A 19,630-nucleotide genomic window follows, 5' to 3' on the forward strand; every position below is an offset into this window, starting at 1 on the left:
TAGCTGCAGAAAGACAGAAAACTTACTTAGAATTAATAGTAAAGATCTCAAATATGCTTCCGGTCACGCTGTGAAAATATCTGGTCTTGTGTGCCTGAAATTTATCTGCTTGTTGCACAGGTCTCATTTAAAGCTTATAAAAGCATCGTTAATTTCCATTTGCGGCTTAAAGTTTACAAGCAGTATAATTCTGAATTTCTAAGTGAATCCTAAAGGAAAACAGTTTACTCACTACCTCTTTTGTTGTTGTGGAAATGACCTTCAGATGTCTAAATTCAATAAGAGAGTAGACTTTACACCCGAAGAAACATTTGGTTAAGCTGCTAAAAGAGAAGAAATGAATTATTTCCATCTGAAAGTTTATAGGTTTGAAAGCAACAGAGCTTTCCTCTATCTTCATCAGCAGTTTGTTCATTAATTAGCCCTTCAATTCCACTTCAATTAAATTAACTCTAATTAATAAGTTCATTACAAAGATTGACGCACCTTGCTCAAAGCCAGTGTGCTAAATGCTGATAAACACCGTCACCCTAATGAAAAATTGATTAGATTGAATAAAAAGGGTACCTCAGAAAGAACCCTCTCACTTCCGGAGCTGGGTTGATGTTATGTTGCTCTGAAGTTAATCAAACTATCTTGGATCTCTTAATCAAAAATTTAATTCGAAGGAGATAGAAAATATTGCATGAAAAAATCTGTGTGCTACCCTCTTCCAGTTAATAGCCCTGGGTGTTGTTTATAAAAAATATTACAACTCTCATAGTGCCTTGATAATGTGTTTAGCCTGTGAGATAGAGAATCACGTGTCTGAGAAATGTTATTTGGGGAATGAATAGGGAAAACAGAACATGTGACTACATAAACAGCTACTATTTTTTAATCAAAAAAAGGTTTAGTACATTTTCTGTTTGTTAGAAATGATTTTAGGTTTTTATTGTTCAGTGCTTTATTTTTGTAAGAAAACCAAAACTAATTCAATAGTCTTAGAATTTTAGGGGAAAAAAACTATAACTAACTTTAATCTTATATGTAAAAATGAAATAACCTTGAAAGTTTCTTTTACCTTTGCCTCTCCCTGTCTCTCAATTGGAACCAGTTAAATAAAGCTTTTAAGAAAGCTTAAAATTTTTTTTCTTACACATCTGAATTCTTTTTAAAGACCTAACCTGGTATTACAACATTTGAAGTCATTTGGTCACTTGTGCTCTTTTCAGTAATTCTAAGAATTGAAAAACCTTGTTTTTCAAAGGAGAGTCAATTATGTGTATTATTAAACTGCTTTTGTATTGTGGACTAAGAAATTTGTATCTGTCAACAGTACAAATTTACTGAATAGGAAAAACAGTTTCTTTTTACATGCATGTCTGTGTCAGAAGCAAGCTAATTTACTTACTAAAGTAGATTCCTCTTAGTGAAAGTTTCTGAATATTTAAAACATTTAAATATGACATTAGAAATAACCCCTTTTCAAATTCTTGCCATATGTATGAAATCCAAGTCCTGTTAGATACCTGAGATGCTGAAATATTTCATTAATTTGGGGGTGGGGGTGTGGGGACGTGTTTTCTTGGTGATAGGTGTATGTAAATATGACCACCCTCTATATATGTAATGTTTTCTCTATAAAGTATTGTGTATATAAAGAAATTATTTCTAACAATTGTCATGTGTATTTTCTGCATGATTAGAGCAGCATGTAAAATTAAATGATGAATAAAGACGTAGAGTTCCACCACTGATCATTTCCTAGTAGTCAATGCTGAAATTTACTTAGCATACAAATACTTTTGATTTCTTTTTGGTGATTTTGTGTTTCCTTGAACAAATCTGAGTGGAAGATGGAGTGCTGCTTATTAATTCCCCTTCTCCCTCCCACCACTCTTCTCTCCTGTTTTGCTTCCTCTTCCTCCCACACAGAAATATGTTCTGTGGACTGTGGCTCACACGGTGTTTGCATGGGGGGCACGTGTCGCTGCGAAGAAGGCTGGACGGGCCCAGCGTGTAATCAGAGAGCCTGCCACCCCCGCTGTGCCGAGCACGGGACCTGCAAGGATGGCAAGTGTGAATGCAGCCAGGGCTGGAACGGAGAGCACTGCACTATCGGTAGGCTTACTGCACGTCTGTGTCTGTCTGTCCCCTTCCTCCCAGAGAAGAGCCCCGACGGTCGGCTGTTTTCAACTTGGAAAAAGCCTATTTCTTTACATTATTTTTTACTTGTCTTTCTTAACATGAAATTATTTTTCAAATATGGTTGTCATTTTATAATGGCAATTCAGTTCTTTTTAGAACAGCTGTCACAAGTATGAGCTATAAACTTTTTTATTCATTGGTTTTGGGGATGGCCACAAAAATGGACTCACATAAAACAGACAATGATTTGTTTGTAAGTGAAGTTTTATCGAATATTACTTCTTGATGTTCCATATTGTCATTGCATTTCTTAATAGCAGATTTTCCACTTTAGAAAAAAATACTTTAAATTTTTTTCAAATATATGGCCCTGTTGGCCTCTGTAGTTTCCAGAATCACACAGCTTAGACTTGTCCATATCTTGCGTCTCTACAAAAGAGGTTTGACTTATTATGACTTCATTTTGTGGTATCATGAGAAATAAAGTAGAATAAAATGCACAAACCTCACTGCTCTTAAACAAACCTGTATGGTTAACACTTTTTCATATATGATGACATTTGTGAACATCTGTAGGCTAAATAAAACCATCAGATAGATGTTTCAGATCAAAATGTTAGTACATAAACAATATTAGCATAGATACAAAAGTATCCAAAATATATATATCATATTTTCAAGATACTCAGCGTCATTTCTTTTACCATTTGTCACTAAAATTAAAATGTCTAATTTTAAAAACACAACAAAAGTAATAAATTTCTATATCACTTCAGTGAAAGTACACAATATTAATTATAAATGGCACAGTCCTACCAAAATTTCAGAATATGTGGTATAGTATTTCTCCACATTGTTTTACAACCCTAGGGTGAAATTTGATAAATCTGTTGTGGGGAGTGTCGGTATCTTTTAAAGATTTCTTCTTCCAGTGTATCCGTAAGTATTATGTACTTCACTTTTTTGCTCACAGGATTTGGTTAGCTGGGAACTTTGTCATGGGAAAATTGAAATCATATACATCTTATAAATTGTCACAAGTGTGTCATTATACACTTCATGTAAGTTTTTTTCTAATCTTATTGACATCCTTGACATCTGTTTCAAGGGTCCCACCACACCCCCACGCTGGTGATCTTCAAGAAGAACTCAGGACCCAGAGGTAGTTGTGTCATGGCTATAATGTATCACAACCAGAAAGAAAAAAGACCCATCAGCAGAGTCTGCAGAAATCCATGCACAGGCTTCCCATCTTCCTTCTCTCCCACTGGGAGAGGTCACGTGTAGCATGCTCCTTTTCCCAGCAGTGAAATGAATCGACATGTGTGCAGTATTTCTGCCCAGGGAAGCCTGTTGGAGACTTAGAGCAAGCTTGTCCAACCTGTGGCCTGTGGGCCGTATGCGGCCCAGGACAGCTTTGAATGAGGCCCAACACAAATTCATAAACTTTCTTAAAACATTCTGAGGTTTTTTTGCAATTTTTAGCTCGTCAGCTATTGTTAGTGTTAATGTACGTTATGTGTGGTCCAAGACAATTTTTATTCTTCCAGTGTGGCCCAGAGAAGCCTAAAGATTGGACTTTCCTGACTTGGAGTCTACGATTTTTATTGGGGCTTCTCCAGGAGGTATCCTCTGTCTGCCACGACCACCAAAATTCCAACTCTCCTAAGAAGAGTAGGTGTGGACAAAATAACCTTATCGGTATAGGGAATATCCAAATTTCCAGATGCCAGCCAAGGGCCAGCCCGCCAAAATCCTGCAGATCAGGCCCACTATTAGCTCTCACTTGCACAGCATCCTTGGAGCTTCGCTTGTTGCATTGGAGCTTCCTGCCTGAAATCAACAACAGGTGCCCACAGTCATAGCACTTGCACAGGGCTCGTCCTCACTAATGTGGCTTTCCCCTCCCAAAGAGGCTTTGTAGGGCAGTGGCAGCAGGTTGTTCATGTGAACTACATTAAGGCAGAAAAAAGGTTGATGAGCAGGATTTGTGTATCTTTTTGTGGCCATACAAGGGACAATGCAATGCCTCTATAACCAAACAGCTCCATGCCCCGGGTCCTAGAATGCCTATATACCAGAGGCAGGGCAGGAAAACTATACCTGTGATCATATTCCCTCATTCTTTATGACTCCACCACCCGATACCCAATACATCAGAAGAAATGAATTGAGTCTAGCTGAGGGAGAAAGGTTATGATCTGACTGTATGTATCTTAGGAAGTACAACAGACACATGTGTATAGCTTTGAAAACCAGAAAGTGTACCAAAAAGTTATCCATAGGTGGATTTAACTTACCAACCAATAGTTATTCAACAAATCGTTTTAGTGTTGTTCTCAGTGGCCTTGGTATTACTACATGGATAATAGTTTCCCATAGATGAGCTGTTCTTGAACAAATTTCTAGTTGTTTAGGAACAAACAGGATTTTTGTTAGCAGTGGGTCTTTGTATTACAATTTAATAAACCCTGCAATAGTTCTTAACAGTTGCATTTCCTATCATTTTAATTTATTCTGTTGCTTTTATCCTCCATATGAGTAACAGTGTGGGAAATAAGGGACCTGCTTCATTTAAAAATCTTAGATGTGAACCTTTTAAAAGATGTAGAGCACCTTTAAAGCATTTTCTGCTCTTTTATACTAATAAGATGAATTATTTCCAATTTTGGCATACAAAGATCCAATTGCCTTTCCCCTGTTTCCTTACTATCTGTGTATATGCCCACCATAGTTTCCTGGTTAGGGCCCTTAGTGGCCCTAAGGGGCCATTTGTGAGCCACAGATTAAACACCCAGGAAACTCTGGTGTGTTTTCTCACTTGGGATGGTTACTGTTCTTGCATTTCCTCTCCATTTATGCATCTGGCTGAAATATGCATCCTTATGCATCCTTATGCATCTGGCTGAAAGAAGCTGCCACTTGATGAAAGAATGCTCATAAATCAGCAAGATTTTTTTCTTTCTCCATACTATGTGCCATCTCATTGATACCAAACAGGGAGGTTAATTGAAAGAGAAATGGAGGAGAAAGTAAACAGAAGCAAACAGAAGTTCCCACTAGAAAGCAAAAGACATTCTTCATTAGTCATCCTACTGTCTTCATAAACTCTGTCCATGCTTTCATAAAACCATAGGCACTTCAATAGTAAAATAGAGTTATGAATTTGGAGTGTTCACTGAACACCCTATCTACCTGAAAGGATTCTATTCTGATATTTTTTAGAGTATTCATATTTTCCTCTCATTATGAATCATGTGTTCAGCAAATTAGGCATATTCGTCTGCAGGTTCATCATCCCAAGTCCTTTTTTCTTGGGTTTCCCTTTGATTAGTGATGCTTGCAGATGGAAAGTGAAACAAGGAGAAATCTACTTTTAGCAATATTGTGATTAAAATAGATATTTCTCCTTTCCTCCCCAGAAAGCATTCATGATTATTAGACCCTTTAATAAATAAAAAGAGAAGTTACATGATTAAACCACATCAAATAAGCACCAGTACTTGCTGCTAAAATGATTTAATAGTAATAGCACTGATATAGATGCTCCACTACAAAAATACTCTTTTATATGTGACCATTCCATATAAGCTTCAAAGGATTATACTTATATGCTGCCATTGTTTTTCATGAGGTAGGAAAGATGTAAAAATATTTAGAGGATTCAGAGACAAGTTAAAAATATATTAAATATAATGAAATGTTTTTTAAATAATAGTTGACATAATAAGAATATTATCTGGCTATCTCTATGTAAAAAAGCTTCAACAGTTCTGTCTTGTGAGAGTTGAGGTAGGTCAGAGAAATTGGGCTTCTTCCTGCTTAGAAAAAGAGAGAAAATCTCCTATGGGACTGTCCTGTGGATGCAGTTAGTTGGCCATAGGGGCAATGCAAATGCAGTGGTAGGCTTTGCTGAACAGATGGTTATAGGCAGAATCAACCACTTTTAAGTGTAATACAAAGTAAATAACCTGAGCAGTGATAAATACTAAATTCCAAATTTTGACTACTGCTAACCTATCGCTTCCATATGAACCATTCTTTTTAGTATTTGTTGAAGAGATTTACCCCAGAAGTCATTCATTTGTATCCCAGAGAATTGGAGGCTGTAGATGAGGTTGAGACCACAGCAGGGAAATGACTGAATAACGTATTTGATTGTTATCTACCATGGAGGGTTGTTGTGAAGGAAAAGAAGGCTCAGCTCTCTGTAGACAGGCAAGTTGTCTTCTGGAGGCTGATTGGCATTTTCCATTTATCCAGGAGACAGAAATGGAGAATATGGGTTGATACTGTATAAATGTTTGTTAGACATAATGAAGAACCTCGAGTCAGAAAGCATATTTAAATCCTGGAACAAGCCACTCAAGAAATTTTGGAACCTCCCAAGTAATCGTAGTATTGTTAAAGTTTAATACTGTGATTACTTAGGTGTGAAACACTGGAGGTTTTGTCAGTTCTTTTTGTTAGCTTAAGGAGTATTTTTAGAATGGGAGTTTGTTTTTAACCTCTCTCCATCCATTATCCTAAAAGATCAAGTCTCTTGTGTAGTAGCCCTATTTGAAGGACCCCTCGAGGTCTCTTGCAGTTCTAGGATTTTTTTCACTGTTGATAATTTCTGCTTTATTTGGAAAACTACTAGATTTAAACATGAGGTTCTCTTTTTATCTCTATGTCACTTAAATTTTGTTTTGTTTTTCCTGTGGCATTGAAACGTAGCGAGAAACCATCTTCCCTTTTTCAGATCATTTGGGGTTTGTTTTGTGGGATGCTCTACTTTGCATGCCTCACTTACTTTTTATTTGTTAACTAATTCATTTATGTGTCCAGTAAGCAATTATTAAACATCTCTTCTGTGATACTGAGAACGATTTCTTACAAAAATCAGTGTAAGATAATAAAAAAGGTATGGGCTTTGACATTTTAAATAAAATGTTTTTAAGTCAGTTTTACAATTTATTCACTATAACTGGCATCTTTTTTTTCTTTTATTTCTTCTTTTGAGATGGAATCTCACTCTGTCGCCCAGGCTGGAGTGCAATGTCGCGATCTCGGCTCACTGCAAACTCTGCCTCCTGGGTTCAAGTGATTCTCCTGCCTCAGCCTCCCAAGTAGCTGGGGTTACAGGTGCCCGCCACCACACCCAGCTAATTTTTTTATTTTTTTAGTAGAGATGGGGTTTCACCGTGTTGGCCAGGCTGGTGTTGAATTCCTGACCTCAGGTGATCCACCCACCTCGGCCTCTCGAAATGCTGGGATTATAGGCGTGAGCCACCGCGCCCGTCCTTTAGCTTGTATCTTAACTGTTCTTAGCCTCAGTTGGGTTTTTTCGCAATGTAAAATGGCTATAATAGTACATATATGAGATTTTGAAGCAGAATACTGTAATGTTTAAGAGCTTTGGGAATTGCAATTCTTGCCGTACCACTGAGTGACCTTGGGCAAGTCATTTAACCTGTTTTATATGAAATGTGAATATTGTGTGCTTCATGGGATTATTAGAATTAAATGGAATACTAGACTGTAAAGCATTTAGCAAATAATGTTCAATAAATTCAAGTTTTAATTTTGTTATTAAGTATAAATGAGACAAAGTACAACCCAGAAAATGTTTTGGGTGCCAACATTCAAAAACAAGACCAACAGAACAAAACTCCTGTCCAGGAAATTTACTTTAAAGAGTTAGTGACATTTCCATTTTATTATTATAAAATATAATCTAGTCTCATGATGGATATTGTTTAACAAGAAATTTGTATGTTTGGGTTAAGGGTTTGAGGGTTGGTTTGTTTTTTTTTTTTTTAATTTTCATTTTTTTTTTTTTATTTTTGAGACAGAGTCTCACTCAGTTGCCCAGGCTGGACTGCAGTGGCACAGTCATGGCTCACTGCAGCCTCTGCCTCCCAAGCCCAAGTGATCCTCCCACCTCAGCCTCCCGAATAGCTGGGACCTCAGGAGTGTGCCACCACACCTGGCTCATTTTTTTGTATTTTTGTAGAGAAAGGGTTTCTTCATGTTGCCCAGGTTGGCTGGTCTCATGCTCCAGGGTGCAAGCAATCCACCTGCCTCAGCCTCCCAAGGTGCTGGGATTATAAGCATGAGCCACTGCACCCAGCCGAGAGTTGTTTTTTAAAATCGTGATGATGAAAGAAAGGTGGAGGATATTGATGTATTTTTCTTCTAGTAATGTCTCAAACACAGAGTTGTGTATTGAGCTACATTGATTTTCATGTACTTTTAGGCAATTCACATGGAAATTTGGCCTAGGGGAAATCCTAATTCCTTTAAACTACAAAAGACCAGCTATTTGTTTTTATTCTAATTCTTAGTACATTGGGAAACAAGATCATTAATGATCACAAAGACATGCTTTGTTTGCTCAGACAAAACTCACACATGCAGTACTCAGCATCCTCTGTTAAACACCAGGACTGCCCTTGGGCTTTGGGATGCTGAAGATTAGAAATTGAAAATGAAATGCACACAGCTGGGGAGGTATTTCGGAAACAATATGGGGTGGAAAGAGAGAAAGAGCAAAACTTTTACTGATACAGACAAGCTCAGGCTTGGCGTTCTAATTCTTATCTCAGATAATGGTGAAAGAATAGTATTTTAATTGTTAAATTAAAAAGTAGCTGACAAATTTGAAAATAGAATGACCACTCTGATAAATGCTTCACTTAAATTACAAAACTCAGTATTCTTTGCAACTTTTGTAGTGTTTCCCAGATTGAGCATCATATCCAAAATAAAACAATATGTAATTCTAGAAATATCTTTTTAGATTTTAAGTCACATTTTGTTTATAATTTCCAATAACAGTGGATATGGGGCACCACCTCATACCCACAAATGGCTCTTCTGGGAAGCATTTGGCTTCACATCAGTCAGTGGTTGGTAGTGGTGACGAAAGGCAACCTTGCGTCAAACTACCAGCATCCCTGAGCTTGCCAGAGACAGGTTTACTGTGAAGCTGGTGAAACATAAATATCAGGGTCCTTCATTTGCACTGGCCCCTCCTAAGATCCCACAAGGAGACACCCATGGGTTCAGGTGTCGTATGTTACTATAAAACCTTGCAAATCAGCTGACTTCTGGCTCTTCACCCTCCAGCTTCCTTTCCACCACACTTTTCCTTGTGCAGGGTGGCATTGGGGTGGCTGTGGGTGTTTTGAGAATTCCGATAAGGAGAATTTGATCTGGGGGTACATTTAGTTTAGATGTAATGGGATATGCATATGAGGTGTGACATCACTTCTCTCTGTGGTTGTTACTGCTAGCCACCTAGGAATCTTCCCACCTTCCACCGACTCACCTAGTGACACAAAAGTACAGGGTCAAGGAGTAATTAGATGAAGATATGGCCTTGTCCTGTGGAGCTCTGCACCAGAAGCAAGTAGGTATTGGAGGAGAAATAAGGTTTGAAATGTATGGAAACAGAAGCTAGTCTGGAAAATTCCTCGTGTCATCAAATACCTAAAATGCCTAATTAAAACAGAAGTTTTCTCCTACCAGGCGTGTACTTGATAATGGAATTTATATCATTATAAACATGCCATAGCTTTTTCTTTTAGATGAATATTTCTCCTTTGAGTATTTATCAGAATTCCTGTATTTGTAGGGTATAAGTCCGTAGCAGTACTGCAGATACTGAGTTCAACAGTGTGTGAAATCACATGTGTTACTCTTCCCAGTGTATCACTGAATCACATGAGTGCACCAGAAAAAGTCTTGTTTATGTGACATGAAATACTGACATTGCAAATTTAACATAAACTCAAAATATTCTACTCTGTGGACATCACAACAAAATAGTTAATGAGTATTATCAACTCAGCATATTTAAGATCAGTTTATTACACAATAAAAAAAAGTCTTTCCAAACTTGACAGTAATGGCACAAATTTACATGACATTACCAATAACAAATTTTGAAGCCAAATGAACTACTGTTGATAGTTTTATCAATAATGAAAAGTAAACTGTCACATAGAATACAGACTGAGTTATCTTTCTATACTCTCTATAGAAAATATTACAAAAATCGTTGTCATATAAAGAGGCAATCAAAGAGTAATTATAGCCCAAAAATATAGGAAAAATGTTCGTTAGAGACATGGCAAGCACTGAATAAAAAATGTATATGGGGCTGGGCACAGTGGCTCATGCCCGTAATCCCAGCACTTTGGGAGGCAGAAGCAGGTAGATCATAAGGTCAGGAGATTGGGACCATCCTGGCCAACATGCTGAATCCCCGTCTCTACTAAAAATACAAAAATTAGCTGGATGTGGTGATGCATGCCTGTAATCCCAGCTACTTGGGAGGCTGAGGCAGGAGAATAGCTTGAACCAGGGAGTCAGAGGTTGCAGTGAGCTGAGATTGCGCCACTGCACTCCAGCCTGGTGACAGAGTGAGACTCCATCTCAAAAAAAAAAAAAAAAAAAAATGCATATGGCTTCTCTCATATTTGTAGTATTAACTGAAAAATAAATGTTTTGTTGTGGTTTCTCTCATTCTAAATACTTTTATACCTGATTTCATTTTTACATTTTGATATTCTTAAAGAGGGCCTCCCAAATTATGTAAATTTCAGACCCATAAACCCTGGATTTCCTCCTGGTTCCAGCTCTGTCACTTCGTATCTGTATGATCTTGGGAAATTACTTAAGCCCCCTGTGCCTCAGTTTGCTCATCTATAAAGTGGCAATGAAAACAGTAACTACCTCGTAGAGTTCCTGAGAGTATTAAATGGGTCAGGTCATGTGGAAGAGCACTTAGCACAGTGCCTGGCACACAGTAAACACTCTATAGATGTTTCTTCTTGTTGTTGTTGCTAGTCTTTGGACTGAAATTCATAACAAACTGACTGTGACTAATTCCTCCCTGCTAAATCTTGTCTCTAGGCAAAGGGATTAGCCTCGGCTAATTCCTCCAGAAAAAACAGGAGTGCACACTGGATACAAGGAGAGCTAATCCCGTCTGCTTCCTGGCACATGAATAGTCTGGACATAGATGCCTCGTGGTCTGTCATTCACAGTAGAGAGTGGGTCGCCAAGGAGGCAGCAGGCGTGGAGTTGAGGGGGAGATTCTCCTAAACTGACTTGATTGGCACTGAAAATCTAGGGGAAATTCTCCTAAATTGACAGGCTGAAAAACCTTCTGTGAAGCTTGCAGAACGAGAACTTCTTGAGGTCCCTCCTGCTCTGCAAGTCCCAGTGATTCTCAGTAATAAGAAATTTGATGGACAGAGGGGACAGAGATCCCTGAGAGAGTGATGGAAAGCCCCCTTCAGAGCTCAGGAGTATCACCCATGTTCTGAGAACCGGGCTGATTTAGGTGTGTCTCTTCCATTGAGATGACAGTATCCACTGGGGGCCTTCCAATACTGTTTTTCTCATTTCAGTCTAGTGTCTTCACTTAGCAGTTTTATAAACAGTACTTTAGCCTCTGTAATCCCCTCAGACTTGTAACTTTTAAAAGAAGAGGTCACTTAATCTCTTTTCTACAAAGGCAAACCTGGTTTTTCTGACCTTTCTAAAAGGTGGAGGCCCTGTTTGGTTGTCAGTGTTCTCTACTGTTTCAATATTTTTAAAACTACTACAAAGATAATGTTTATTTTGATGTTGTAATCTATTTTGATGTTGCAATTTGTCTGTCCTTCAAATCATTCTTTCGTATTTGCTTGTCTTTACATACACCAATTTCATCAAAAACAGGACATGGAGCCTTGGGTTCCACTTCCTTGCAGCCAGCATCGAGAGCAATGGCAGATCTGCACTTGGAGCCAAATCCGTCTTTCGCTCAGTGTTCCACAGCCTGTTGAGTGAGAGAGTAATCAACCAACAAAAACAAATTTAGTGGTCTAAATTTGAAACTTTAGTAAGTTTGACTCTGTGTTTCTATCGTAGTCTTAAATACTACATGCCAAGGTTTCATCAAATCATTCCATTTCTACTGTTACAATCTGTGTACTATAAAGCCTCAAAGATGATACTAATTTGGACTCTTCTACCAACCTCTTGTGAAGTGTGTTACAAATTTAACCTTGTAGTGTCCCTCCTTCCTTATCTCCTTCATCTTCCTGTGTGAGTCATATAGTGTCTCCAAAAGTCCCATTAGAATTACATCCGCAACTCGGCTGGGCGCGGTGGCTCACGCTTGTAATCCCAGCACTTTGGGAGGCCGAGGCGGGCGGATCACGAGGTCAGGAGATCGAGACCACGGTGAAACCCCGTCTCCACTAAAAATACAAAAAATTAGTCGGCCATGGTGGCGGGCGCCTGTAGTCCCAGCTACTCGGAGAGGCTGAGGCAGGAGAACGGCGTGAACCTGGAAGGCGGAGCTTGCAGTGAGCCGAGATTGCGCCACTGCACTCCAGCCTGGGCGACAGAGCGAGACTCCGTCTCAAAAAAAAAAAAAAAGAATTACATCCGCAACTTAGATTACAGATTACATCCTCAAAAACGTGGATGAGACTCCTCACTGACTTCTGCACCTGACTTGCTGTGTAACTGTCAGGAAAAGTCATAGTCCCGAGGGCCATGTGGGTACACGTTCTCCAGTCATGTTGGTGATTTATTTTCCACTAAAGAACTTCCCAAGGCCTCGGTTTCTGTCCCTAAGAATGGGAGTAAGTGTGGGGATAAATAGCTCTCACTATTGACATCAGGCCTTGAGTTCCCTTTTTCTCCCCCCTGTCCTTCATGCTGTAATTTATCCTCACGGAAAAGAGAGGCAGCAGCATAGTCATCAGCTAAAGCTGCGTGGTTTCATATCAGATGGCAGTGCCAGTGCTACTGAGAGGTAAATTTCTACGACAGGTGTGTTGTTTTGGGAGAGGTTAGATGTGATTTTTCCATACTTTAGAAAAGGAGCATTTTTTTAGTCCTTCCGAGACTCAGTTCTGAATGTAAATAATTGCTTGGTGGGTGAGTACATCTGGATTTAACATACGTTTTCCACTGAAGTGATTTACACATAGCCTATGAGGATGAGAATTTAGAGTTCTTTAAAAGAAATACACTTCACATACTCTTCACATCCTTGTTTAGGGTCATATGACAGATGAATTCTGTACTGTGGTGTTTACTTGTGCAGGAATTTCTTTCCAGTCTACCTCCTGTGGTCTAACTTGAGTCCCAATAGCTATTGCTAAATTAAGCTTTCTCCTACAAGGCCCACTGGAAGGCGGGCCACTGGCATTAGAAGCAGCTGTTTCAGAAGAATGGAGAGTTAAACCTGTTGTGATTTTTCTCAGCTGGGAGCAATACATAAGAAACTTGAGGATTTGTATTGTTTTTTGATAAGTTAGATGTCATTGAAATATGCCTGATGTCTTCAGGCTTGGCAAACCCGATTCCTTCCTTTCCCAGGACCTCGTGTTTGCTTCCCACCATGAACTTAATCGTTTGCTAACTAGTTCTTTTAAGTCTCAAAACAGTTTACTGTGTAGTGGCTCTGTGTCTTAGGGAAACAACTTATAAATTATAATTATTATCGCAAAAAAATTTTTGAATCCATTAATTTTCATTACAGTTACATGCCAGGCCAGAAATTTAAAATATGAATATATTCATGTATTCATACCTGTGATTTCCATTTTTCTTTCTGAAACCACATGTCTCATCTTAAGCCAATATAAGTTGTTTTTTAAAAAGTTTATTGAGAGACATGTTATCTGAATAAAAGCCAAGTAAGTGATATGTCAAATTTGTATGATACTGTTTCATTACAAACTTGACATTTTGTTCCTTTACTAATATACTAGAGGATCTTTTTTCCATTTGGAACACCTCATTAATTTGTATCTTTTAAAAACCATCTAAGATCTAAATTACCACCGAAACCAAGTATATTGGTTTTAAAGCTCAATTGACTGGATATACAATTTAACCAGAAATAAAGATGGAAAATGCTCCTTCTGCCTGCCAAGTTCATCAGAAGCCTTTTACTGAAAAGTTTAGATCCAAGGCATTTAAGAGTGAAACCAGGTGCAAAATAATATGTTGTCAGCTATTTCACAATATCAGCAAGGAAGAGAAAGATTCTCTCGAATTCCAGATTATAAGGATGCCACATTCTTCCCAAAAGTAAGCCAGCTAACTGGAGAGTGAAAGGCAGCTAGTGAAGTGTTTATGAGGCTTTGAAGTAATATTCCTTATATGCTGAGATGCTTATTACCTAATGGAGTAAATAAAATGTTGGGACTTTTCATTCAGTTTAATGTAAGGGTAGAGAAATTAAGTCCACAATTTTAAGAAGTATGATTATCCCTTCCCACATGGTATGTTGTTATCCTTTCAATGGCAGAATTTATCTTTGCCATTTCTTGAATATGACAAGTTGAAAATAGCCGCTTTTCATTTTAAAACAGTTCCTCTTCCACCTCCCTATTTTAAAGTGCAAGTTTGGTTGTGGTGTCTGTCCATACGGAAGCACGGCCCTCCAGCAGCCTTCGTATTTAACATATTCGCAGATTATGCTGTGACTGGAGCCAATTTTTGTCTGTTGCTCTTCATGATAAGTTCAGTGACCCTCTCTTTTTTGAGTGCCTCTTTAATGAAGCTGGAAACCAGCTGTCTGAAATATGACTATCATTTCTGGGATTTAACAGGCATGTGCCTTGGATAAATTAAGGAGCAGTCAAAGGAGGTCCGTAAATTTGAATACTTTGCCAGCTGCTTTTCCATTAAACTCTGTTGGTTGAATGAAATTAGTAAATAATTATGTTGGTGGGGAATCTACTATATCTAAATGTGATATAATGTCTTCCTTTAACAACAGAGCTTAATTTTTCTTATATACTAGATTAGTTTTTAGGGTAATCTACATTGCAAATTGGTCAATTTGCATCAAAACTATGCCTAGTTGTTCTGATTTGTCAACACCTCTTTTTAAAAAAGTCTTTAACTTTAAGCATGGGTGGGTAAGACCATCTGCTTGTAGAGCTGGCCTGCAGCTCCATCACTTAGCGCACGAGACAGGTTACAGCTGCTTAATTGTTATGGTGCTGAATGATTACCATTCTGTCCAAAATTAATATTTATATATGTGTCCACAGAAAGCATGTGGTTAAACATAAGCAATCTAATTAATGACATAAGGTATTCATTAATTAGTCCCCACCTGAACAATAAGGTGTAAAATAATGCTTTTCACATACAGTCCAACTCTTGACTTGTTGTGTTTGTTTGTTTGTTTGTTTTGAGACAGAGTCTTGCTCTGTTGCCCAGGCTGGAGTGCAGTGGCACGATCTCGGCTCACTGCAAGCTCCGCCTCCTGAGTTCAAGCAATTCTCCTGCCTTAGCCTCTCGAGTAGCTGGGGCTACAGGTGTGTGCCACCACACCTGGCTAATTTTTTGTATTTTTAGTAGAGACGGGGTTTCACCATGTTAGCCAGGATGGTCTCAATCTCCTGACTTCGTGATCCGCCCACCTCGGCCTCCCAATGTGCTGGGATTACAGGCGTGAGCCACTGCACCTGGCCCCAACTCTTGACTTTTAAGATGAGTCCCCAGTAGTGATTATTATGTATGTGAGTAATCCACTGCAATACATTGGTATAGATAAGGAAAAAAATCACCATGTAGCTGCCGTGGAAAGCAAAGAGGAAACTCTGGTTATTTCACTTACTCTAACTCTTTCCTGCCCCTACAAGCGTTGTCCTCTGAATTGTGACCAGTGTAAGAACAAACCGCGTAGTAAAAGTCTAGATATGCAATTATGACTACATGTTTGTGTGCCACCCACAGCTACTAGAAAGGATTGTCTCAGCCAAGGGTGGCCTGCCTCTTGTATTTAAGAATGGTGACATACAAACTTACACCATTCTGCTATGAAAAGTTAGCAATATATATCCTGTCTGCTCAGTATATTTCATAATGAAAAATCTTTAGCAAACTCACAATGTAAGGGTAGGGATATGCGTGTAAAATATGATATTTGAATGTCTTAGTTTCCAAATAGTTACTGTAAATACATGACTTGTATTTCTGAATGTGTGAGTGGACTATATGAATATTTGAGTACCTACACTTTTTTAGAAAATATTAATTTATCTTGCTCAAATAAAATTACCAGTGAGGGAGCAAAAAATATATAAGGGCAAGTTGTGATGTGTTCTTTATTCCAAAAAGCTGAACCCCATGTTGACCAGGAATTGTGCATCTAACCAGCAGAGGGTTTATGAGAGACAAGGAAGAAGAAAACTTCGCGACTCCAGAATGGAGTTGTCCCTACTCTGGGAACAAGCCAGTTCATATAAAGAATGTTCTCAGCAAAAGGAGGACAGCTTGGGGAGGCACAGTATAAGGGGCTTATCCTGCTGCTATGGGACAGAATGAACCCTGGGGCTTATGAAACCAAATCATTGCCAATCCCACATTTCTTTCCTCAAAGTCAGACTTTTTCTTTTCTTCATAATCGCTTAAAAAATACCAGCTGCCTCATGAGTTTGTCCTTTTTAAACTATCCCTATTAATAAGATGAATCAATAATATTTAATATTTATTGAGCGTTTACTATTTGCTAAGGCACAATGCCAACTGTTCTACATTAATTATCTTATTTAATTCTCAGGTAGAAGCTAATAAAATCTCCATTGAAGAAACTGAGGGTCTGAAAGGTTATGTAACTTTTCTATGGATGCACAGCTAGTAAGCAACAAAATCAGACTCGAGACCCATGTGAGCGATTTCCAAGCCCATGCTCTTCTTTTTTTTTTTTTTTTCTTGAGACGCTTGCTCTGTCGCGCAGGCTAGAGTGCAGTGGCGCGATCTCGGCTTACTGCAAGCTCCGCCTCTCAGGTTCACGCCATTCTCCTGCCTCAGCCTTCCGAGTAGCTGGGACTACAGGTGCCCACCAGCATGCCTGGCTAATTTTTTGTATTTTTAGTAGAGATGGGGTTTCACCATGTTAGCCAGGATGGTCTCGATCTCCTGACCTCGTGATCCGCCTGCTTCAGCCTCCCAGAGTGCTGGGATTACAGCCATGAGCCGCTGTGCCCGGCCCAAGCCCGTGCTCTTAAGCCCTAGATAGACTGTCCTTCCTCCTGAATTATTTTTTAATTGTTCTTGTGTGTATGTGTATAGTGGAATAGATAAAAATTAATTTTTATGTAATGAAAATAAATTAATATCTATGTCCCTGTTACAAAAGATTGAATTGTCATAGAAACAGATGCAAAAACAATAATGCAGGTGATGTCTTAGTAAAGTACCACATTTTTTTATCCAGGAAATTTTAAATGATAGCTGATAACAGAACTTGTAGTTTGCCAAAATAAAAAATAACAATTACAACAACAAAAAATAGTTTGAGGAAAATCAGTTTATACTGTGGAAGATTTAAGAACATTGTGAGCTATTGAACACTGCCTACTTCCTTTCAAAATTTAAATTAATGTCCCATTTTTCTGTCGCTGGAAATTAGTGGGCTGGAATCTATGTAGACATTGGCCAATGGAAAACACTCATAGAAAGTGGGTAGATTATTTGTGTCACCAGCATCAGCTCATGAGAAAAGGCTGAGAAAAGTGTATACAGGTGGTAAACATCTTTGCATGCTCTCACCTACAAATACAGCAAAATTACTTTCTATATCAATCACCTTTGAGAACAGCCATTTGTTTACTATTTTCATAAAATAAATTATAATGTATCCTAGGTAAGTTAAAAGGATTTTTCAGTCTTGTTTATTGTTTTCCAGTTATGGTCAAGAAAACTGACATGAGAAAGACCCATTATATTTTTCATACTTAAAAGTTTTAGTCTATACATTTTTCTTAAATGTTGTGAATAGACAAAAGTGGCAATTATAGACAAAAAATTATACCCATTGATATTGCCCAAATCTGTAGATCATTGTTATGGCTTCCTGTGATTGGATTTGTTAACGCTATCCAGACACCCCTCTAATCATTGTTATAACCAACTTCATTTTTCCTAAATCTTAAATAGCCAAATATTCACCTAGTATAAAACGTTGTATTATAGTTTTTTTTAATTAATGTTAAGAGCTGTCTCTCACTAGTTTCATTACCAAATTGGAGTACTAAAATATACCTTATTTTTTTAATCTAGGAAATCCTAAAATGTGTTTTTTGCTTGTGTCATTCAATAAACTTACACAAGGAATAAAAAATAAAGGAGACGTGTTACTAACACGTGTATGTTTGTAGTTCAGTGGATGAAATCATCCCACATGCAAAGGCTACCACAAAACTCACACATCACACACCACACAAGGCATCTCTTTGCATAGGCTGTGCACATCCCAACATCAGTGAGCCTGCCGTCTGCACCTTGAGTGTTCCACTGTTACTTCCATTATGTGTATGTAGTCCATGGTCAGGCATGAAATCCTAAATTGGAGGAAAATACCAAATTCTGTTCTACCAGTCATCTCTACAAAGCTCTGCAGCTTATAAAGGCACTCTTTCAGCAGTGCTGACTTTATAAAATGTGATTTATCTCAAAGCACCTTTTCCATAGAATCTGGATTTTTCTGGGCTGACTTAAATCAGGAAAAATATTATTTCACTCGTTTGGAATGCCTTGGTATAAATACTGTTCTAAATTGAAGTATGGTATTTTGCTTGGGTAGGTGCATGTGAGAGGCAATGTATTTATTCAGATAATTTTTACACCAAGTTTCCAAACTGTAAAAAGAATAAAGTATGCAAACTTTCAAAAACAATTTATTTGAAGCAAATTTTTGAAAAAGTATTGCCAATTGTAGGGAGCAGATCCCTTTAAAGCACATGTGCACACACGCACACACACAAACTTTTTTTTTTTTTTTTTTTGCTGACATCACCTCACTTACTAGTTGGTAAAATGCAAATTAATTGACTTTCCTAAATAGGAAAGAATTTTTTTGATGTTTCCCCATAATCTGATAATTCTGTGGTGAAAGAACATATTTTAAGGAGTCTTGAGTAAACTCTTAAGAATATATAATTGTTTTATGGTGTTTAAAATTACGTCACTGTCATAATCCTTTATGATATGGTAATCAGTAATAAAACAGTGCAGTGAGCAGCAATTAAGGAACATCAAATCAATGGGTGTGCAGCTGGCACGCTGATTTAAACAGTTGCTGATTGGAATAAGTGGATTTAATATGTATGTATTTGCAGACTGTAGCTTTTCTGTCATCCTACAGGAATTGGTACTTGACTAATCTAAGAATGATACCTACTTACAACTTTAATGAGATACTAATGTGAGTCATTTTTTAAGTCCGTGTTCGGAAGTATTATGAAATGCTCAGTGCTAACTAAAAATCTTCCCTCTACTCCAAGGACTTCACAGTAATTGTCATAGTGAAGAATATGTCTATATTTTATGATGTATGCATCTGATGTCTATACTATACCGAGGATTCAAGCCAGTAGCCCGGTGACAACATTATACGGTACTATTTAATATGCTCCCACCACGCGCATTGTTGACAGCAGAAACAACGTGAGTAGTTCATAGCCATACACATCAGCAACTG

General features: G+C 38.1%; 1 protein-coding gene across 10 annotated transcripts in view; it reads left to right on the forward strand.

The window, feature by feature from the left end:
* TENM3 (teneurin transmembrane protein 3) overlaps positions 1 to 19,630 on the forward strand; it is a 2,305,387-nt gene that overhangs the window by 2,193,228 nt on the left and 92,529 nt on the right. For all 10 annotated transcript variants that reach the window (XM_055276480.2, XM_063638465.1, XM_063638466.1 and 7 more), the window contains one exon: positions 1,918 to 2,103. In XM_055276480.2, coding sequence (XP_055132455.1) covers positions 1,918 to 2,103 — 186 coding nt within the window. The remainder of the gene's footprint in view (positions 1 to 1,917; positions 2,104 to 19,630) is intronic.

This window comes from Symphalangus syndactylus, chromosome 4 (genome assembly GCF_028878055.3).
Source record: "Symphalangus syndactylus isolate Jambi chromosome 4, NHGRI_mSymSyn1-v2.1_pri, whole genome shotgun sequence".
Classification (NCBI taxonomy): Eukaryota; Metazoa; Chordata; class Mammalia; order Primates; family Hylobatidae; genus Symphalangus; species Symphalangus syndactylus.